Below are 22,992 nucleotides of genomic sequence, written 5' to 3'. Positions count from 1 at the left end.
ACCTTAGTATATGGTTACCTTAATCCATCATAGACTGGTTGGTATAGCCTACATTACTTATTCCTGTACATTAAAAATAAAATTTGGTTTATACTTTATAGGGTGAGAAAGTTCTGTTACTGCTAACAGAGGAAGAGCTCCTAGATGAGGATTTCCTTGTGTACATTGGTGAGTTTGTTGTAACAGGCGCCATCACACATCTATTCACCTCTGAGGAGCAAACATCAATCATCAACTCAATCAGAACGGACGTCACAGCTGCAGGGTTGACGTACACAAGAGATACTGCATGGGACTTTTTCCTGAAGTGAGAACCTTTTTTTAAATAACCAATTCATTTATTTCATTCATTGTTTATATTTGTTTATCCTTATTATTTATCCTTATTATTTATATAATTAATTTTGCACTTGTATAGAAAAGCAAAAGCTGTTTATTTAACCTTTTGTCACCAGCTAATCATTAATATAATATTAATAATAATGGTAGTCTTAGCACCTAATACAATGTTTCTAAACGCTTTACACACATAAATGATCCATAAAATATCCTAAAGAAAAAACAAAAAAAGGAAGAAAAGCAGAGAAACCATTTACATCGCTCCATTCTCTAGCACAATTTCAACAAAATATTTATGCATTTATAGGACTGTTCGCAATAATGTCCGTGTTGTGCTGGTGTCATCAACAAGTGGATCAGACTTTCAGAGGCGTTGTCGGGAATATCCAGCTCTTACTGCAAACCTCAACTGCCACTGGTTCCAGCATTGGAGCAGAGAGGACCTTGTTGACCACGCTACATTTCATCTTAAAGGTATCAAACTTTATTTTTATTTGCTAGTCTTTTTATGATAATATAAATAAAATTAAATTAATTAAAGTTAGGCCTAGTCTACACTAGCAAACTTTTGTTTTGCAACTAAAGGTTTGATAAGCTTGGTATTGAAGCTTGGTGTTTAACATGCTACTTGCCTTCCAATCCTAAGGTCCAGGGTTCAATTTTAACCTAGTGCCAGGGTTGTAACTCACAAATCTTTAAACTTCACACCCTACTAAGCCTAAGTTTATAAGCACGATAAATTATAAAGTAGTTTATCCATCCATTATTTGGCAATTTGTTTTACAAAACTGATTTTGTTGTGTGTAATTCTACAGAGTTTGAGGTTGTTACCAGCATTCAACGTGAGAACCTCGCCCATTTGTTGGCATCAATGCATTTGGCAATTAGACAACTTGATGGTAAAGAAACAAATGCTGGCCAACACAATCATTTGACCAATACAACATTTGAGAAATTCATAGAATGGTAAGAAATTTCTAATAAGGTTTTTCGCAAATAGCTTTCGTGATGCATGGTGGGAAGGGTTTGGGAGAAAACGTCACGACTCGTACGCATGTGATTTGTTGTTTGTATGTATACGTCATGACGTTTGCTCCTAAACCCTTCCCTCATACATTGTGCAACGACGTTCCTCGCGAATTTAAGCTATTTGCGATAAACCTTATATAATAATATGTATTTTTTTGTTTTTATATTAGCTTTGTGAGTATGATGTTTGAACGTAAGAGACATATTGAAACAGAACATGAGACAGTGACGACAGCACTGCAGTACATCAACAGAGAGAACAAGCTGGCTACCAGGCTCAAGAAACAACTAGAACATGAACTGGTCGTACTGGAAGAACGAAAAGATGTTAGTATTTATTTTTTATTACATTATTAAAAAAGTAGGAAGTAAAAAACTTGACTAAAAGTGGTTTTAAGCCATCAACTTTAATACTGTATTGCAAGAGATCTACCGGCTAACACCAAAACACTGGTTCCAACAAGGTGATTTGATGTGACGAGCAGCCAAAGAAAGAAGAAGAAGTCAACCCACTTGTCTAAACTGGAAGGGTTACCCTTTTTAAAGGTGGTTGAAATTACAAAAAAAAAGACCTCAATAGCTTCACGTAATATTACAAGTTGTTATATCTTTATTCACAGGGTACTGTTAAACTTTTGAGTCAAATTGGTCAGGACACTGCAATCACTGAACAACAAGTAAAAACTGTCATGAAACAGATGGATAAGATTGATAAACTTAAACAGGTCAGTTGTTTTTATAGTATTATATATTGTGACACATACTATATAGCACTATACATTGCTGTAAATATTGCCACTGACAAGTAAAATGAGCACTAATTACCTACTACCTCTTGTTCTTGTTTGGTTAGCTGTTGTCGATAACTGAAGTTGACATATGCATTGAGACCAGTAACCTATGTGCATCATATATGTACTACATTATACTATCTTATACTATGTATTCATTTTCTTGTAGGCCTTGCCTCAATACTCTCTAGCTCATGAGAGAGCAGTGTATAAGACAGTAGCTGTGGTAGCAGACACTAAGAAGATAGTAGAGAACATTGATATCAACAGCTTACAAGAGCTGAGAGCAATGCAGAAGCCAGATGTTGATATAGAAGATCTCATGGGTTCTATCATTATGATATGTAAGTACTGACTTAGGGTAGCCACTCACTTTAAGGCCCGTTCTGACTTTGGCATAAGCCCACTCACCTTTAAGCAGCTGTTCTGACTTGGTCATAAGCCCACTCACCCTTAAGCAGCTGTTCTGATTTGGGCATACGCCCACTTACTTTTACGCAGCTGTTCTTGCTTTCTGTGCATCAAAAGTGTTTTAAATGAATGATCAATTGTCAATATTATATCAACATTTTACCTAATTTATTTTCCCAAAGTGAAAAACCCATCATCTGATTTAACTTGGAGCAAAGGAGCCAAACGTCAGATGGCCAACTTAGAGAGATTCCTCGAGGAGCTAGCCAGCTTTGATGACACAGAGCTACCAGAGACAACCCTAACTCTTGTGGAACCATACCTGAAGAAGGCTTCCTTCCAACCTCAGAATATGCAGAGAAAGACAAGCAGCTCCGCTGCAGCTTCACTCTGTCGATGGGTCAGAGGAGTTGTAAGGTGATTACTAAATTCTTATCATTACATTTACAACTTTTTAAGTAATTTATATCAGCTGCTGCTTTTACAGAATTTTTCAACAGCTTTTCCAACTTTCGTAAGTCCTTGATTGACACCGAAGAGTTTAGGCGATGTCGTGAATAACGTTGCCGAACTTCAACTATTGTTGAGTAATCTCCTTTAGATCATGAAAAATGTTGATACCAACTGAAATATCATCTTTCCTCCTCTTTCACTGTGAATCTTTTGTGTTTTAGATATCACCGCTTAATGATATCCAGAGTGAAGCCACTTCATCAAAAAGTGGAAGAAACGACGAAAGAAGTTGAGATTGCCGAACACAAGTTGATGACATTGGAAAACAAACGCAGAGTATGTACATAGTTATTGATAAATTATTCCATTTTATTGTGGGGAAGGTTTTCCAATTACAGAGATTGAAAACTTAACATGAAACGAACTTACCAAAGAAATTTTAGCCAAACATACAGTAGGTGGCTCTTGACTGATGATTTAAGGCAATTAAAACAGACTAAAAATGTATAATGATGTTTTTTACAGGCATTAGAGGAGAGACTTGCTGACCTTGCAAGTTCTTTTGAAGAAGCTACTGTTGACAAAAATGACCAAGAGACCATGTCCAGAACAATGACCAGGCAGCTAGAGACTGCTGACAAGTTCAGAAAAGTAAGTACTGTATAATATGTTTACTATTCTACTCAAACAGAGTAAGTATTGCTTTAAGGTGTCCAGGTTGTTTGTGATAATATGGAGGTACTAATGAGAACCAAGCTTTAATTGCTAAGATGCTTTTTTATATAGATCTGTAAGAATTTTTAAAAACTTTTTCTAGGCCCTTGCAACAGAGCATGAACACTGTGTTCAGATCTGCCAGTCTCTACCTCAACGAATCATGGCAAGCCCTGGCAGTGTCTCTCTAGCTGCAGCCTTTGTAACCTACTTAGGCCCGTATGACTTCAACATCCGCCACACAATGTTAACGCTTCACTGGCCAGTGTGCTTAAAAGAACGAGGTGTGCCATTGGTCATTGACTCCATTGATCCTATGAAAGGTAACTGGTTACTGTGTATTTGTTGTTGAGAAATGTTCAAGTATTTGTATCTGTCTTTCCTCTAAAGCTCTGTCTACACTATTCAATTCAATTCAATTCAAAGAACATTTATTCACGTCCAGAACTAGTTTGACAAAAAAAAGTGCAATGTGCCCAAATATGGTAGTGATATGCCCAAATTATGGTAGTTATATGCTCAAATATGGTAGTTATATGACATCAGCATGTTCATATATGGGCACATCACATTTTTTTGTGTAGACAGAGCTTAAGAGGCTTGAATTTCCATGAAAACCTAAATGGTCTGATGCCAAGGATGTATGCATGTCAAGCAAAGGGGTTACATTTTACAAGTTTTTATTGTATTGAAAACATTTGACAAACTTTTTGTTATGTATATAGGATGGGTCGTTGATTGGGCCATTGACACGAGGTCACGAGCCACCACTGAAATGAGTTCAACACCAGACAACAGAATCACAGAAAAGCATGAATTTGAATCTGGAACTGATGATGATGGCAGGTCAGAGGTCATCAAAGATGATGTGACTCCACGGCAACCTGATAATGGCGGTGATAATGAGTTAAAGACAGAAACAGGTACTGTTTGAACAGATTATAAAAAATTATTTTTTATTATATGGAAGAGATATTGGATCAAACAAATAATAAACAATTATTTATTAAATGTTTATTGACAGATGATGATACTGAAAAGAAAGATGAAGAGAAGGAGAAGACAGATGATGACAAAGATAATAACAAAGAAGAGGAAGAGGATGAAAAATCCACCTTCATTGCTCATGAGGATAAGATGATGGAAGCTGAGAGCCAGTTTGCTTATTCCACTGACACAGTGCCTCAGATATCACCAACTGATTACTCTTATTATATACACTCACTTGTTAAGCTGCTGGTTGGTGAGAACACCTTACAAGATTGGATAACTAAAGGTATGGTTTTAGTGGTCTTTTTTGCAATCTTCCCTGTGATAAATTCTTTGTTAAGATAGACAGAAATTAAAAACCAAGGGAATCCTAAAGCTCTGTCTACACTATCAAACTAGTTTGACAAAAAAAGTGTGATGTGCCCAAGTATGATAGTGATATGACATCATCTTGTCCATATATAGGCACATCAAATGTTTTTGTTACATAAAGTTTGATAGTGTAGACAGAGCTTTATGGGTGACCAAGTGTTGTTATAGAATTCAATTTCCTATTAACAATGAAATGATAGCGTTTTGCTATTGAATATTTAACACAAAAATGCTCCTTTTTTCTTTCTCATTTTTGGTATAACATAGTTCAGCAAACGAAAACTTCCAAATTTTACAGTACTCATTGTGTGTGTGTGTTAGCTGAGGTCTCTCTATTTTAATTTTTCTATTATTTTCAGGGCTCAGTTTACAACAAATTGAAAACGCAGCAATTGAGGAATCATCATGGCAACGACCTCCCTTCCTCGTTGACCCAAACATGACTGGTATCCAATGGGTGAGAAGCAAACTGAGGGGTCAAAGGTTATGCACAGTTGATATGCAAACAAGGTAGATGTTCATGTTATAATAGATAGTTAATTATTATTAATTATGTTTAATGATATATATATAGAAGCATACAAATTTCTATACATAATTATCTATATAAATGAAAGACTGAAAGGTGTTTTTTTTTCATTTGTTTTATTTTTACATATTATATTTTTTGTTTCTTTTTCTTGCATTAATTGTTACTGGATGTACAGATGGTATGTATTTCATTTTCATTTCACTGCAACAAAACTAAGTGTCATATTATTTATCAGCTTTTAATCCTACAAGGATCATAACACCCTGTGTGAAGTTGCTTATACTGATTTAGCATTTATACTAGTGTTTGGTGGTTTTTAAGAAAGAGAGAGAGAGAGCGAGTGAGTGAGTGGCCGCGTGGTTAAGATTTTTTAAGTTTAAAGAAACTAGTATACCTTTCGAGACAAGTAGGGGGTTACCCCGGTATACTAGTTCACTCACAGCCACTGATCATAACTGGGTCTCCCAGAACTGGGCCCTCTGGGAGACCAGTCTTTGACTGAAGGGGTCTCCGACCCAGAATAAATAAATAATAATAATTATGGTGTAGGAGAAAATGTCTAAATAAAACATTAAACTTAAATGACAGAACTTAAACTGGGTTTAGGCTACATGCCAATGACCACCCAGCTCTATGAGACTGTTTATGTATTTGAAAGTGCTAGTATTTCATTGTTAAGCACATTTATTTGCTTACACAGGCGCCACCAACAAGTTCGTCTTTATTCCAAAGAAACATTTCAGTTGTAAGATCAAATTTGTGTGTTACCCAGAATTATTCAACAATTTACATGACTTGCAGTGGTTTCATACACATTGTATAAAACATTTTATTTATTTGTTTGTTGATGTCTGTTTGGTTTGCAGAGGACTACATTTATGTTTCATTGTGTTTTTATTTTCATCTACAAAAATGTCCAGTATTAATAATTATTACCTAACTTGATACCTAATTTAATTAGTAATTATTGTATCAGTACAGTACTACTGTAATAAGTATACACATAACTCTAACTATCACATAGTTTTTTATTATCTTCATATATAAGATATATGTAAGATGTGTCCACGTCACCTTATATTGTATATTGCACAAAATATAACACAAACAAGTACGGTAACATAACAATTGGTAAAACATCTGTGAAATATGTCAACATTGTGTTGTACATGCACTCTGTTAAAATGTCATAACAAATTTTAATTAAGTATATTGTGGATCTTAAGCGCACTACCTGTATTACACAATGTATATTGTACTGTAATAAGATGTATGTAACACACAATATAAAGTACAATTGTACAAATAATTGTACACACAAATAAACCTAACTACTAATAAATATGCCTATAGTGACTAAAAATACATTATATTACATTAATATCGATAATTGTAAATTGATAGCATTTAAATAAAACATTGAAAATGTAACAGAATTTCATGAAGTTCACCAACCTCAAATATTTTTTTTCTCAACTTGATTTGCTTTTCAATCATGCAGCCGAATGGAAAATAAACTTGCGTAAGTCTATGTCATTACATATGTATAGAATCTCTGTACATGTGTGTACAATGTGTGCTTATTTTTGTTAAGATGAAGTAAAATATAATTGGCTAAAATGTGTTGTATTTGCTTATGTTTAATGTGTATTGCTTTACCATATTGCAGATTTCTTCAAATAAGCCAGACAAAACATATATCTATATTTAATATTTTGACATGTGTTTATAGGTTTTTCATCCAACATTTTAGATTTGTTTGTTTGTGTACAAAAAGTATTTTGTATTTACCATTCATAGTTAATGCTAATTTTACTAAAAAATGTTTTCTGTAATTATTCGTTTGTTTACTCTTTCTAAAGGTTTGATCCATCTATCATCGTTCAAATTGAGAAAACTATCTTGACAGGGATGCCACTCCTATTGATGAACTGTGAAGAGAACTTGGATAGTATGGTAACCCCTCTGATTCACCATGCTAACCATGGAAGTCAGAAAGGACAGCTTGAAGGTAATTTTTTTAATCTATAGCTGTCTACACTATCAAACTTTATGTGACAAAAAAATGTGATGTGCCCATATATGGACATGATGTCATATCAATACCATATTTGAGCATATCACTACCATATTTGGCCACATCACACTTTTTTTGTCAAATTAGTTTGATAGTGTAGACTGCTACTGACTAACTTAAAAATGCCGCAAGATATTAAAAATCTATTTTGTTTTTAAACAGAAGCACGACTAATCAAGTATTCAGGACGACGGTTGCTATGCAGTAACAAATTCAGCTTACACCTGGCAACCGCTAATAGCCGAGCAAAGTTTGGTCCAAGAGTTGCTTCCACAACTACCATCATAAACTACAACAGCACACCAGAGACTCTGCAGTACGAGCTGCTATCACGGACATTTGAACGTGTCATGCCTCACCTGTATACAGAGAGAAAGCGTGTGTTGAAGACAATTCAACAGCATAGAGACACACTGCAGGTAAGCAAGACAATTCAATTCTAAAGAACATATTTTCTTCCTTTAACATAATATAAAATAGTAAATAAATAAGTAACAAATTAAGAATACATTTTAAAATGACTTGTAAAAGTAGAGAGGAATCATCTGTATACAATTCTTTACATTAAACCAGTAATTAAATATGTACATGTGTGACGATTTTGTTATGTTTTTGTATGATTAGGTATTAGAATCGGAGCTGTTGAACGTTCTAGAGAATGAGGGTAGTGGACACGATGATAAGGCGCACGCCAAGAGAGTGTTTCTGATTGTCGACGCCAAAGAAGAGGTCAGTAGAAAATGCTAGTTATTCTTGCAGGTTATACTATAAAATTTTGTAGTCTTGGGATAGCTTCCTGTACATACTAAGCCGATTTTCCACTAATTTGTTCGCTAAACGAAAGTATCAGCTTATAAGCATGCATAGAGAGGGATTCGTAAGATGGAAACATGAATATGATATAGTGGAAAATTTTTACTTTTAGTTTGAAAATTTGCTGTCAAAAATGATAAAAATAATTTAAGGCAACATAAGCACATGTTCTTCCAAAAAAACTCTTTAAAACAAAGATAATAATTATTATAAACATTTTGCGCAAGTCTTGAGTTACAGCTTCCTGTATATACTACCTTTCAGAAATTTGCTGTTAAAAAGTGATACAAATCATTAAAAAAAACTCTTAATCAACTGTTCTTTGTTTAGATTTACCAAAAGTTATTAGAAACTGAAGATGTTCTTCAATCGTTAAACAAAATCTGTGATGAGCTGTCACCAATAGCCAAACGTGGTGCCATGCTGTTCTCTGTCATGTCCAGTCTGGAGGGTCTCAGGAGGGAGTACCAGTTCTCTCTGCCATTCTTCTACTTGATGTTTGATAGAGCTGTTGGAGATGAGCCGCCACTCACAGACAATGAGGATAAACATACAGAGGTAAGATATGATTGTTGGTAATTTCATGTTTATATTTGTTGTTATGTTTATCATTATGTTAAATGGAGTCCTCGTGAAGCATGTGTGACTAAAAAGGCAACACCTTCTACCTGTAAAACATAATCTAATTTTATGTTATTGAAAATTATTGAAATTAAATAGCTTTATTATTTAGTAGTTTTTGATAATTTCATGTTTATATTGCTTTTGTTTATCATCATGTTATTGTAATGTGAGAGAAACCTATGCACTTGTTCTTTCTACCAAATTATTGAAATTAAATTGCTTTATTATTTAGTTGATGAGTGAGTACAGCGGAAGGGCTGGTAGTAGGATGATGACAAGAGGACTTAGTGCCGGTACTAGATACTCAGAGAAGACACCAACACCCGGGGAGACTGGAACCACAGACGATATAGAACCAACTGGTAATGGTAACTTGATTGGTTAATCCTATTTGTAAATAAATACTGTAGTAGGGTATAGACCTGTGGCTGTATTCACCAATCACACTTTGGCTATGGGAAACACCCTTAAAATAAAAAAAATCTCCTATCTAAATGCATACAATTTAAGGGAAATACTTAAATATTTATTGAGTTGAAGTGAAATACTTTTATTTGAGGAAAATATATTTATGTTATGTGAATACAGTCACTGGATAGCAACACCTCATACAATATATTCTCTTAATATTATGTGTGTAGAGATGTGTATGCAACATACCTGTACTTATCTATTTCAAAGATTCAAAAGTACACCAAGTGAAATAGATTAAAATACATTCTGCCTTTACTTAACAGAAATCATTGATGATGATGATGATAATGACCTGACCCTTCCCAAGGTTCCAACATTCCCGACGGCAGGAGTGGAATACACCAGCTTCTCTGCTAATCAAATCAAACAGTTAGTGGACGCCCTCACACAAACACTATTCCAACATGTTAGACAGTAAGTGCTTTTAAATTGTATTGTTTTACTTAAAACATGAAAAATGAAGATTAGACTTTTAATAGGCCATTTTGCAGTTTTAATTAAGTTATTCACTTCTGTAGAAAGAAAAAAGAGACATATTCAACAACAAATTTAAAAAAAAATTATTTTTCAGGGGGACAATATATCTTTAATCTTTCTTACCTCTAGACATTCATCATTGAAAGGAATAACTAATTATTGCTTTCTAGTGATAAATGAGTTTTCTGTTTGTTTTTACAGGTCTTTATATGAGGAACATCGACTTCTCTTTTCAACAATGTTGTGCCTTAATATTCAGTTTGAGGGCGCTAATTATTTCAGTGAAGAGGAACTAGCTCTTCTATTGCAAGGTACTGTAATGTCTGCAGACTAATTTATATAATGGGTATATAATATATCATAAAATATTTATTTCAAGACCTAGTAATTTTACACTAATCAACAAATTATACTTTGTGCAGGTAACCCAGGTTTTGGAGGAATGGAGTTAACCTTAAACGATTTTGACTGTAAGGCTAAGCCTCCTTCATTCCTACCTGAGCCTAAGTGGGAAGACATGCTTGCGTTATCTGTGCTGCCTGGCCCCCTTGACAGTATGTGTGTGCATGTAGCTGAACACACAGAGGCCTGGGAGGATTGGTATAAGCTTGCTACACCAGAAGATGAACCTCTGCCCATGAGACCCGAAACTGATGACACGCAAGGTAAGCATTCATTCATTTAATATGCCATGTACATTGCAGTACATTTTGTTGGAAGAAAGAAAATTACAGCCATTGGATTGTTTTCTTTCTATTTATGTTTCTAAAGCTCTGTCTACATTATCAAACTTTATGTGACAAAAAAATGTGATATGCCCATATATGGACATGATGATGTCATATCACTACCAAATTTGGGTATATCACTACCATATTTCGGCACATCATACTTTTTTTTGTCAAACTAGTTTGATAGTGTAGACAGAGCTTTAGTTTTAGCTTGAAGTATCTCTGTCTGACTGCATGCATTTATTTTATTTTATTTCCTCGCCAAACGCCAATAACAGGAGTAAGAAATATAAAATAATATTATTGAAATTCTTCTTGTATTGTAGCCAAACAAGATTCAGGGAACAGCAGCAGTCCAGATCTTGGCCCTCTGACAGATTTCCACCAGCTTCTGTTGATTAGACTGCTTCGTCCAGACCGTCTACCAATCGTGATGGCTCGTTACATCAGCAAGCACTTCACCAGTGTCAAGCCGTTCAAGTGTACCATTCCTGCTATATTGTCAAGCGCTACATTGTCACTCGGTGTTCTCATTTTAATGCCGCCCTCACCTAGCACGAACAACGAACATTTTCCGAGTTCATTGAAGATGAATAAGAGTCCAGTTGAGTTGCTCTGCTCTTATGCACAGGTGGGTTACTGCTTTGGCCTAGTACTACGAGTGTTTTCTAAATTGTCTTGTACATGTTTTGTATTCATTTTATTATGTGTATCATTTTGCAAATAAAGCAAAGTAGAAACTGCGTAAAAATTGTTCATTTTCAGCGAAAAGGCATCCATTTTAACTGCGTGATTGTCGGGGAAAATGCAGACACACAAATCTCAATGGCAGTTGACAATGCAGCCGATAAAGGAAGTTGGGTCATAGTTCAAGATATGCACTTGGCGTCTGATTATCTTATGATGCAACTTCATCAACAGTTTGTTCGAATTGGAAATACTGGAGGTAAGATTCTAAAAGCCTAGGTGTATTTACACTCAGTGGTAGATGGGTGATGCTCCAAATAACCCAAATTTGTGTCACAGACCCTTACTAAAAGCTTAGAGAGGATGCCATAATTGTTGTGTTTAAGTGTGTTTAAGAAGTATTAAATATAATTTTTATGTTGGTTACAAATTGAAATTAAGATTGGAAAATGTTCATACTTGTTTTTTTTATTGTGATTTTAATCACTTTTTCTACAGGACCATTGGGCCTTAACAGAATTGACAAAGAACATACAGGCTTCTGTATCTGGATGACAAGTGAGCCTAATTGCCGTGGCCTAGCCGATACCTTCATCCAGTCATTACGTGTTGTAGCCTGGGACATGATTGAGGAAAGTGTATCGCACGCCGGAGATGGTAGCCTAGAAGTGGAACAACCATTTCAGTGTAGTAGTATCAACGATTCTCTTAAGCTAGGTATTGTTTGAATTCAAAACAAATTTTATTTTATCTTTGAAACATTTATTTAGAGAAGCTTAGAAAAAAGAAAGCTCACTACATTAAAATTATTATTTACTTATTTACTTTTTTCTTTTCTTTAGCTGTCATTTCAGCTGTTAACAGCATTCATCCTAGCAATATAAGCAAGGTGCGAGACCTCTCTCCTGTTTTACGCAACACAGTTTACGGTGTGTGCGTCATCCACGGAATACTCATTGCCCGTCAGATGTTTGGTAGCCGAGGCATGTCTCAGTGGTATCCTCTTGATGAGGTGGTCGTTAATGAAGCTGTTCAGGTCATTCTACAAGCAGTGGCAGAGAGGGAGCCCTCCATATCTGTTCTCCATCATTTACTGACTGAGGTAATTATTATTTTCAGTGTTTTATTAGTTTAATGTGTTAAGTGTCTATAAGTTATCAATAGCTGATACAGTATTTCGGAATTAATTTAAAATTATTTTCATGAGTATCAGTGATAGGTGATGTTTCAGAATTCTGTTGATTTAAATCTATTCAATAATTGCGTTTAGATTGTTTATGGTAATATCATCACAAATGAATGGGACAAGCGTTACTTAGCAACACTAATTATGCACATTTTGAAAGCCACTATGAGCCAATCAGGTTCCATCCAGCTTGGTACATTCAATCTACCTACTCCCCCTGCTAATGTTGATGTCAGTGATTTTGGAACATGGGCATCGGAGAAGTTGCCAGATGGAGGAAGTACAGTGATGACACTTTGTTTGGATGATGCTGTTAAGAAACAAGTTAACCAAATAAGGTAATTATAGTTACATTTATGTTTGTTTTTTTTTATATTATATATTTAGGTAAATTGCCAAGGATAACCATAAGCGAATTCATTTACTATCCTTCTTAAAGATTTCAATCCTGTTCACAAGACAAACATACACAAGATGTTTGTGACTAAAAGGCCTATAATCATTAGTAGTAAAATGTAACAGTAAAAAATGTATTTGTTTCTTTTATTTTGTAGTGGCACAGAACTGTTAAAATCCCTAGACACTCTCTATGAACTTCAACATACCCCAGTAACCAGTAACCTAACACAGCTTCATACCACCTTGAACATGACAAGGCTGCAGTATGCTATGACCATGGTTGTGGAGCAGCTTCCAGTGTTGCTAGAGCTAGGCGAGCTGCCATTGCATATTGTAAACCAAGCAGAGCACTACTCGTTCCCATATCATGCGCCCTCTCTCATGAGTCTGCTGAGTATGGCTAGTGTCGAGATGCCGCAATCAGTTGGATTTGTTCTATTACAAGTAAAGAATAATTTCTTTTGTTAATAGTTTATTCGTTTTTAGGTCCAAAATTGTAAAAGCTGTTTGAAACTATATATTATATTGATTTTTCTCTCAGCCTGTCTCTCTATTGGCTGTGAATTAAGTAAAAGAGAAATATATATCTATATCTTTTACAGGAATGTCATTGGATGAACTCCTTGGTGTGCCACATCAGACAAACCCTCCATGAGCTTGACCAGCGTGTTCTGGGTGGTCAGCATGCCATTCCTGATGAGTTGAAATCTACAGCAGGTGCTCTTCAGCAGGAGCATGTGCCGTTGTCATGGTTACATCCAAACAGACAGCCTACTGATCACACACTTATCACATGGCTTCAAGGCAGGTTCTTTTGAATTTGTAAACCGTAGATTGAGGACACCCCAAACAGTTTGTTGTTTCCTAATAGATGTTGTACTGCACGTTTATGTGTTATGGCAACCTGTAAAGCTAATGTACAGTATGAAAGCAGCTTTCATTCTATAACAACAAGCTATGGAGAGATTGAAGTGGTGAAGAAGGCTTGTTTTTAATCTAAACTACTCATGTGATGTTTTCTTTATGCCTGTCATTTGTATTCTTCTGAGACTCTAACAATTTGTCTTTTTCTGTAGATTTATTGAAGCGACATGGCCAATTAAAGTCTTGGGTAAAAGAAGGGAAGGTACCGACAAGAAGCAGAAACGTAGAGTTTCCACATGGTCACTTGATGTCAGTGTGGATGGGAGGCCTGGTCAATCCAATGGCGGTCATTACTGCTCTGTGTCATGAGAAGGCAGTTCTGCATGGTGGTCTCTTAACTGATGTAAAACTTATTGGATGTTTTGTTTGTTTTTAACTTCTTTTTTGTAGCTTTTGTGTGTAAACTGTACCTACAATCCGATCTCCCAAAAATCCATGTATCATAGTTGATTTTAAAAAGTGCATTAACTTCCGCAAATTTCATTACTATCAGTTTATTTAGATTTCTTAAAATTCCTAAATAATTATCTTTAACAGGTTTGCCTTAACTGCAAAGTATCTACTTCCTTCGATGCTGACACCTTTGACATCTCACACGAGGGCGGTATGTACCTACAAGGCCTCTACATCGAGGGTGCATCATGGGATATTGAAAAAAAGTGTTTAGATAACGCCAAGTAAGAAAATACTTTTAAAGACTTGTTACAATTTGTTGAGATTTTAAGAATATTTTTTATCAGAAATAGATTTACTTGTGTGTTTCTGAACAAGTGATATTTACCTTTATTTAGGACGGCATTGTCACCAATGCCTAGTGTATACATCCATCCTATGTTGAAAGGTGAACAGACTGGTGAGGAGGTGGAAGGCTATTGCATCTATGACTGTCCGGTGTTTATGAACAAATCTCGACAGTTGTGTGCATTTACACTCAAGCTGAGATGCCCAGAACCGGTGGAGCAATGGATCTTGGCAGGAACTGGTCTTCTGTTGGACCCAGGTTAGTTACAATGTGTATTTCATTTTCATTACTTAATATACCTTGTAACTGAACCAGACAAGGACTGGAAATGCAATTTTCAAAAAAGACTAAATAAAAATAGCTTATAATTTGTATTATTATTTTAATAGGAATCCCTGAGGGAGGCATAAAGAAGTCTTCCCAGTTTAAAGCTGCTAAAAGAGAAGCAATTGCTGTTGCCAATGATGAACATGTAGAGCTACCAGAAACTGCATCGTCTACTGCCGCCAGACAAGCAGAAGAAGAAGAGGCTACTGACCAAGTGAATGATATTGAAACAGGTGGTCAGAGAGAATCTCTGTCACGCCGCTCCGTCATGTCACGACAATCGCTACGAAGCTACAGTGGTCAGAAGAAGCTTACCCTTGAGATAGCTGAAGAAAAGGAAGATGAGAATGATGACTTGAAGTTGACTGCACGTTCGGAGCAGTTGGATATAGAACGCCACCAAACAACAGAGTTTGATTATCGTATGCCGAACAAGATAACTCAGAAGCAACCAAACGATAACCAAAATGCTAGTAGGCATTCAAGTGCCAGGTCATCCGCTAGTTTACTTTCATCAAATGCTGATAGAAATGAAATTGAAAAAGAAATGTATAAGATAACAGAAAGTGATAAAGGTAACCAAGAGTATGATGATGAGGATGCATTTGAGGATGGTGGGTCACAGAGGTCATCGACATCATCGAGTCAACACTCTTGGAGTAGTGTTGACAGTAGGATTAGTTATACTGGGCAGTCGGAGAAGAAAGATAAAAACAAATCAGGTAATGAAAACGGATCTCCAAATCCTAAAGACGAACAAGATGGCAACGTTTTATCATCAAAGATATCGGAAAAATCTGTAGACAGTAAATTAGACTCTGTGAAGTCTTCTAATAAAGATCCAGATGAAAGCTCAATGTATAGTACCTCAACAACGCATCCAATAGCGGAAGATAAATTGGGCAATGGTAGTGAATCGGTATCTGTAGAAAAAGCTAATGAAAGTGACAAAAATGGAGTTGTTATCGAGGAAGAACATGTTGAAAGTACAGAAGACGTGAAATCAGATGCTAAACAAGAAACAGATGCTAAACAAGAATTTCTTGAAGATCCATCTCAAGTCAAAAAGAACACGTCGGTAGTTGCTGATGAAAATAAGGAAACAGCAAATGGTGGTGAGTCTTTGACAAATGGAAGCACTGATAAGGAAAATAAACATTCTCTGTCTAAAAGCTCAGTAAGAACTGATGATGAGGATGAGTCAAAGAAAATGAAGTCTTCGTCAGCTCACAAAAGCCAAAGATCACTTTCATCAAAGTCAACTAGCAAAGAACAACCAAAGAATCAGATGAACGGATCAAAGATATCTGTGAATGCAGGAGTAAATGATGATAAAAAAGAAAATGCACGTCGCATTACGTCACAGCAGTCAAGAGCGTCTCTCAAGTCTGCGGAGCTGGCTTACAGCGATCCTGTTCCGATAGAGAAGAAGACTACAAAAGAAGTGAACTCGCGTAAAAACTTACAATCGGGAAAGTCTGATAAATCCCAGAAGAGTGTTACTTCTCACAAATCTGCACAGAGTGTTTACTCCCAGAAGTCTGTAAAATCTGCTTCTAAAAATAGGACAGGTTCATCTCAGGTGTCATCTGCAAAGTCGGGAAGATCACATGAAACCTCCAAGCCAACAACCAAGCCTCATGTAAAGAGTGCATCAAAAAGCATTAAATCAAGTATTGAAGGGTCACAGAAAAATGTGGCACAGAAAGGTTCACAGCAAAGTGTCAAAGTTCAAGGGTCAGCTGGTAATGTAAGGTCAAATGTAAAGAAAAATGATGTACAGTTAGAAGATGATGAGTTATCAGGTACAGAAGATTACCAAATAACTCCAAAAGAAGAACCACAATATTAATTTTCCATTTTATGCCAAAGTAAGGTTTATGAAAAATAAAATGGGACTCTTCCACATTGATGATTTTATTTTCTGATGGTAAAATATACTGTATATCCTTTTTTTTTAAATCTGTGTACTGTAAATATTAAGGTTCTTGTACAACAACAAGAAAATATTTATGATTTTAAGGTAATATTATTGAAGATAGTTTGAAATGCATTCCAGGCCATATGCTAAAACAAATCAATATCATTTAATCTGAATTTTGATTCAACCTTGTGGCTTTCAAGTTGGATAAACATGATAAGATGATAACATAACTGAAGTCTGCTTCCAAATCAATATGAACTGTATAGACCAAAACGGCTTCCAAGATTATACTCCAACCTTTTGGTTTCAATGTGTGTGAAATGAATACTGTGGTGTATTTAAATAATATGCTTTTAATTTTCGTGAGGTAATTTTCTTGCATTTTCTAAATATAGAATATTATAGAATGTTTATATAATTTATTTTTCGGTATGGAAATTTATGGGTTAAGACTCTACCAATTAGCAACCATTTAACAGATTAGAATTGTAAATATAAAAGTTATTTATAAATGGCATTAAAATGATAAACAATTTGTAATATATACATAGCAACAAAATCCGTCCAGCAAAGTTTAATGTACAACCTTGTTTACTTTTAATTATTGAATCACCTTGTGTATAGATGTCATATCCGTCCATTAAAGTTAGAAATGACATTAAAATGATTTTTTGTAATTTATACATAGGAACTATAACAAAATCCGTCCAGCACTTGTATGCATTGATTTTGATAACCAAAGTTATGTACAACCTTGTTTATTTGTTGAATCACCTTGTGTATTGTATAGATGCCATATATCCATCCATTAATGTCGTGACATACATTCTTGTAAGAATGTTAAAACATTGAATGTAAAGAATTGAGCAACTAGTTTATTTACTGTTGAAACCTGTGTGTAAATCTGATGTGCATATTAAATTATAATAAATGTAAACAAAAAATGTTTTGTTTTATTTTTAGCAAATCAAACATGATTGGAATGTTACAATCACTTTCTTGCTTTGATGAGAACTCCTCATATTGTTTAAATTTGTAAAATTAATCATCTTAAAAGTTGTTTTTTTTAGTAAGGTACGTGGAGTTTTTAATGTTTGACAAAACATTGTAGCTAAACTGAAGCCAAGTGGATGGAACCACCAATGGATGGACTTCTTGTCAGGTTTTTCTATGTAAGTACAAAGACAAATAACATTTACAATGCATCTTATATGTTTAATAGATCAATATTTATTTCACAAAACTACTGACAAGGAATTTGCAACTAATTTTGGATGTTATACTTTGATAGTGTTTTCCAAGCAAGTATAGCTATTTATTTTATATAACTTGCCTTGAACCATAGTGAGTTGTTGTAGAACTTTTGTTTAACAAGCTACCTACTAACATTGGCTTTAAATCGTGGTTATCCTATAGGAGTTGTATTTAGCAACAAAACATAGATAGATCACTATCCGCAACAGAATGTTTACTTGTAGAATTCATGTTCAGATTCGTCCTTCTTGATGTTGTTTTTGTAGCCTTTCTCAAAATCTTTTGCTAATATAACGTAACGGTTTTCTCTCACAGCTCGCATACCAGCCTGCAATACAAAGATGGTGTTAACCAACAGTGTAGGAAGAACTAGCTAGAAGACTGTAGTTTAGTTATTGTTTCATTTAAGGTAATTACATATACTGTACCTCTTGACAGATGGCGTTAATGTCTGCTCCGGATATCTTGTCTGGACGTGCAACATCTAATTTTGTTCATCAAGGAAAAATTATAAATCACTTTTAAATATCAAGTTGTCTATCCCCTTCCCAGTGACCTTGACTTTAAAGCCTTCTATTTAGCCTAATTTTAACAAAGTGCCCACACCAACAACCTCTGGATATCTGGTACTTTGATCTCATCTATCCATAACTTTTTGGCAGCCAGCCCCTATATAGCTACATACCTGAGGGCCTAGCAATACCTCTAACAGGGTTTAGAAGATAAAAAGTACTTCCTCTCCATAGGAATACATAAAACTGCCCACATTTATATTTGTTAATAAAAGGATACAATCTTCCAGATCCACTTCATCAGAGAGGTTCATTTTACCACAGATTGTGCTGAAGATAAGACGCTTCTGACGACGATCCGGCATTGGAAATTCAATCTTTCTGTCCAATCGACCTGGTCGTAGTAGAGCAGGGTCGAGTGTGTCTGCTCTGTTAGTTGCCATTATGACCTACAAGATACAAGAATCAATTAGGTAAATTTGTTGTACCATATTTATATTTAGTATGATGAAAATGTTATATTTTTTATCTCTTTATTTTCCTTTTTGATGAGCCATAAATTTATTTCGCTTTTTAGTGAATCTTCATGTGGATTTGGGACTTCATTTCATGTTCTTTGTTACGTATTTGATTTATGAAATAAATCAAACAAAATGAAAAATGGATTACCTTGACATTGACAGTTTGGTCAAAGCCGTCCATTTGGTTGAGTAGCTCCAGTAGAATCCTCTGTACTTCTCTATCAGCTGCAAAACAAACAATATATTTAAATTAATTAACAGTGTCATGAAATCATATTTCCACCAAGATTGTCTCAAATGATTCTAAAAATAGATTAGTTTGAATTTTATTTGGGTCTTACCGCCAGTCTGTGCATCAAATCTTTTTGTTGCTATGGCATCAATTTCATCAATGAATATAATAGCGGGAGCGTTTTCACGTGCAAGTCTGAAGACGTCACGCACCATACGTGGACCTTCTCCAAGATACTTCTGAACAAACTCGGAACCAACAACTCTTATAAACGAAGCTGAAAATTAAAAAAAAAATTTACATTTTCTCTCTTCAAACTGTTTATACATTATCTAATCTAAGTGAATACAACTTACAATACAATATTTATTGACTTAAGTGAAATACTTGGTATTTTAAGGGAAATACCTCACTTAAATATGGCCACTGGTTCTTACCTGTTGTATGATGTGCTACTGCCTTCGCTAACATGGTCTTTCCACAACCTGGTGGCCCATACATGAGCACGCCTCGTGGTGGGTCAATACCTATCTGCTGATAGAGGTCAAAGTGTGTCAGAGGAAGTTCAACTGCTTCTCGTATTTCTTGTTTCTGCATGTCCATTCCACCAATATCTGCATATGCTACATCTGGCTTTTCGTCTGCAAAATAAATGTTTTATATTATATATAAACAATGAAGTTAAGGAAAGTCTTGTGTCCATGTCTAGCCTACATTAGAGGGTGGAGTTACACTCAAGCATGGGTTTATAATTTGATATCTATAATTAAAACTTCAAAATGTAAAGGAAAGACAACATTTGTTCATGAAATCTTAAAATAAGGTCACAATCCTAAACCCATCTGATAGTAGGAGCATCATCGGGGTCAGGGTTCAATTTGGGAATTGCAGTTCTTGATGATGGTTTGTGACATACCAACAGTTTAGTGAGAGTTGAGGATCTGTGTACTGTTATTAAAGATAAAGATGCTGTGACCAACCTGCTCCAAGCATTGATATACTGCTATCAGCCTCAGGAGGCAAGACATCCACCAAAGCATTACTGTGTTTATGCAGAGCCACAGATGCACTTGGTTTTAGTAACTCTCGATCAAGTGTGCTTAGAATTCTAACATAGTAGTTTGAACCTTAAATAAAAAAAAAAAAAAGTTGATTATAAATCAACTACAGTATAGTACTTAGTTTTTTTTGTTGGTACAGTATTTTTGTATTGTATGAATGGCATACCTGTAGTGGACCCTACAATGCCAGTGTGTTGGTCAACAGCTTCCAGAAATTGACCAATGACCAACGGAACACTTTGAATTCTCTTTACTTCTTCTTGTGCATGTAGCAATTCTTTGCGGAGATTTTTCTGTTCATCTTTGATGTACTCTTCTTGCACTTCTAAAAACTCCAGTTGACGTTGTAATTTCTACAAAATAAACAATCATTAAGTCAACAGAAAATTAGGTTTTAAAATACTTCATAATCTACTAATCATAAATCATACAGTAGTATAATCATGTTATACTGTTTTTTACCTTATATCTTGTGTAAAGATCATCCGTTTCTACATCCTCTAGACCTGTTCCTTTGGTGCTGGTGTTTGGTCTGGTGTCTGTACTGACACTCAAGGTGTCATCCTGCAAAAAAAATTTACTAATTTAATTAAAAGTTAAAAATTAGTTTACTACTACAGTACTACTTAATAATCATGATCATTGATTATATTAAATTATTACCTCCGCCAAGGAGGTTATGTTTTCACCCCTGTATGTTTGTGTGTGTGTGTGTGTGTGTGTGTCTGTCTGTGAACAGCCTGGAGGCCACAGTTTTTATCCGATTCTCACCAAATTTGGCAACAATGATCTATGCCCCAAAAGCTCGGACGAGTTCGAATTTGAGGGGAAAAGGTCATAGGTCAAGGTCACAACTAAGAAAAAACTATTTTACTGCCTAGAGACCACAGTTTTTATCCGATTCTCACCAAACTTAGCCACAATGACAATGACACATCATATAATTGTCGTTAAATTTTGTCAGGGTCAGGGTCAAAGATCAAGGTCCACAAAAAACAAAAAAAAAAGAAATAAAAAAACAATAAAAAAAAAACCTCAGTGGGACTTGAACCAGCGATCTCAACTGTGAGAGGCTGGCCATACATAACCATTACACCACACTGTCATCCACGACTTTGTAGTGTGCAGTTAGCATATTTACACTTAGAACTAATAAAAAAAATGTAAAAAAAAAATATTCAGGTGGCATTTTATGTAGGGGAATTTTACGGTAGGCGGAGGTTTGTACTCTCGGAGTACCCTTTCGTTTTTTTTATATTTTAAAATAAAATTTAATATAATAAAGGCTTAGTATAACTATACTATAGTAGGTCTACTAGTACCTGTCCTACATAATGATGAATAATATTTATTAATTATTAATCAATTAATTATTATAAATAAATTATAAAAAATTAATAGGGGCCTAAATGAAAAATTGTTTTATCTTTTTTAAAACTCTAAATTAAAATTAATAATAATATTTAAAAAATAAATAAATAACACTTTATTACTAGACCTCCTAGGCCCCTTACTAGGCCTAGGCAGCCATAGGAGCTAGATATTGGCCAATTCATTTGTTACTATTAGTATTATTGTAAGCCTAATTAACAAGTAGGCTAGGCTAGGAATATGTAGTAAAGCCGTGATATGGCCTACTACACCCGACAATCGGAGCCCGTCGTGCGGTGACGGAAACCAGATCTTCTATTCTAGCCTGACACAGCAAAAAAATAAATGCGATGAAATGTAAATCAATAGATTAAGATTTTTCAAACCTTACATTTAATATAAAGCATAATATAAATTATACATAATTGTCTACCTATAATTTTTAAAATGCATGAATTTAAGTATTAAAATCAAATTACCTTATCCGGCGAAACCACAATACCAATTTCTTCCATTTTGTATTTTATTAACCTTTGACCCTTTGTTGAACGCAGCAGCAGTTAGGCGCGGCGGACCCAGACGCGCGACGCATGCCTTGCAATTTTCTCAACACGTGGCCACCTACTGTATTTGCTTTTTTTCTACTAGAAAAATGTATAGGATATAAAACAATAACAATTTTACGACAAATTTGATAAGCAAAGCAATAGAAGAAAAATAAAGCGGTTTAAAAAAAAATGCACTAATGCAATTAAATAATATTACTACTGTACCATGGAACTATAATTAATTTTATAGCTCCATGAATGTACTATAGGCCAAAAACTCCATGCATAGGCCTAGACTGCGAGTTCATATTTAGCTATAAGGTAAATTAATTGTTGTGAAACAATTACATTTTCTAAACAATATGCTATTGTCTTTGAAAGAAAGAAGGTGCCATCTCAAAATGTTGTATTGGTATTGTTAAAATTTTCGCGCGTAAAAGTCCTTTTATAAACTTTTCTTTAAAAAAATGTGAGAAA

The 22,992-nt window shown here is 34.9% G+C and overlaps 2 protein-coding genes across 2 annotated transcripts in view; one reads left to right on the top strand and one right to left on the bottom strand.

The window, feature by feature from the left end:
• LOC144850484 (uncharacterized) overlaps positions 1–17,950 on the top strand; it is a 44,799-nt gene extending 26,849 nt beyond the window's left edge. Inside the window, exons 61-92 of the mRNA XM_078707764.1 lie at positions 102–307; positions 647–813; positions 1,155–1,305; positions 1,539–1,695; positions 1,989–2,093; positions 2,329–2,503; positions 2,753–2,987; positions 3,245–3,359; positions 3,549–3,674; positions 3,841–4,060; positions 4,463–4,660; positions 4,762–5,013; positions 5,459–5,609; positions 7,494–7,642; positions 7,871–8,127; positions 8,333–8,437; positions 8,852–9,079; positions 9,378–9,513; positions 9,883–10,033; positions 10,298–10,407; positions 10,519–10,761; positions 11,154–11,458; positions 11,593–11,773; positions 12,013–12,231; positions 12,357–12,616; positions 12,785–13,038; positions 13,255–13,543; positions 13,702–13,903; positions 14,176–14,366; positions 14,561–14,700; positions 14,815–15,023; positions 15,155–17,950. Of these exons, the coding sequence (XP_078563890.1) occupies positions 102–307; positions 647–813; positions 1,155–1,305; positions 1,539–1,695; positions 1,989–2,093; positions 2,329–2,503; positions 2,753–2,987; positions 3,245–3,359; positions 3,549–3,674; positions 3,841–4,060; positions 4,463–4,660; positions 4,762–5,013; positions 5,459–5,609; positions 7,494–7,642; positions 7,871–8,127; positions 8,333–8,437; positions 8,852–9,079; positions 9,378–9,513; positions 9,883–10,033; positions 10,298–10,407; positions 10,519–10,761; positions 11,154–11,458; positions 11,593–11,773; positions 12,013–12,231; positions 12,357–12,616; positions 12,785–13,038; positions 13,255–13,543; positions 13,702–13,903; positions 14,176–14,366; positions 14,561–14,700; positions 14,815–15,023; positions 15,155–16,944 (7,677 nt within the window). The 3' untranslated portion in view covers positions 16,945–17,950. The remainder of the gene's footprint in view (positions 1–101; positions 308–646; positions 814–1,154; positions 1,306–1,538; positions 1,696–1,988; positions 2,094–2,328; positions 2,504–2,752; positions 2,988–3,244; positions 3,360–3,548; positions 3,675–3,840; positions 4,061–4,462; positions 4,661–4,761; positions 5,014–5,458; positions 5,610–7,493; positions 7,643–7,870; positions 8,128–8,332; positions 8,438–8,851; positions 9,080–9,377; positions 9,514–9,882; positions 10,034–10,297; positions 10,408–10,518; positions 10,762–11,153; positions 11,459–11,592; positions 11,774–12,012; positions 12,232–12,356; positions 12,617–12,784; positions 13,039–13,254; positions 13,544–13,701; positions 13,904–14,175; positions 14,367–14,560; positions 14,701–14,814; positions 15,024–15,154) is intronic.
• Positions 17,951–18,223: 273 nt separating this feature from the next.
• Positions 18,224–22,585, bottom strand: LOC144850649 (26S proteasome regulatory subunit 6B). Its single transcript, XM_078707995.1, has 10 exons — positions 22,447–22,585; positions 21,059–21,160; positions 20,763–20,949; positions 20,516–20,662; positions 19,973–20,176; positions 19,645–19,812; positions 19,452–19,528; positions 19,063–19,231; positions 18,699–18,754; positions 18,224–18,598 (listed from the first exon to the last, which is right to left on the bottom strand). Exons 1-10 carry the CDS (start codon positions 22,480–22,482, stop codon positions 18,485–18,487), a joined length of 1,260 nt encoding a protein of 419 aa, XP_078564121.1. The 5' UTR covers positions 22,483–22,585; the 3' UTR covers positions 18,224–18,484.
• Between the last annotated feature and the right edge of the window lie 407 nt (positions 22,586–22,992).

Source organism: Antedon bifida, chromosome 8 (genome assembly GCF_963402885.1).
Source record: "Antedon bifida chromosome 8, ecAntBifi1.1, whole genome shotgun sequence".
Classification (NCBI taxonomy): Eukaryota; Metazoa; Echinodermata; class Crinoidea; order Comatulida; family Antedonidae; genus Antedon; species Antedon bifida.
This window is presented reverse-complemented; position numbering and strand designations above follow the sequence as displayed.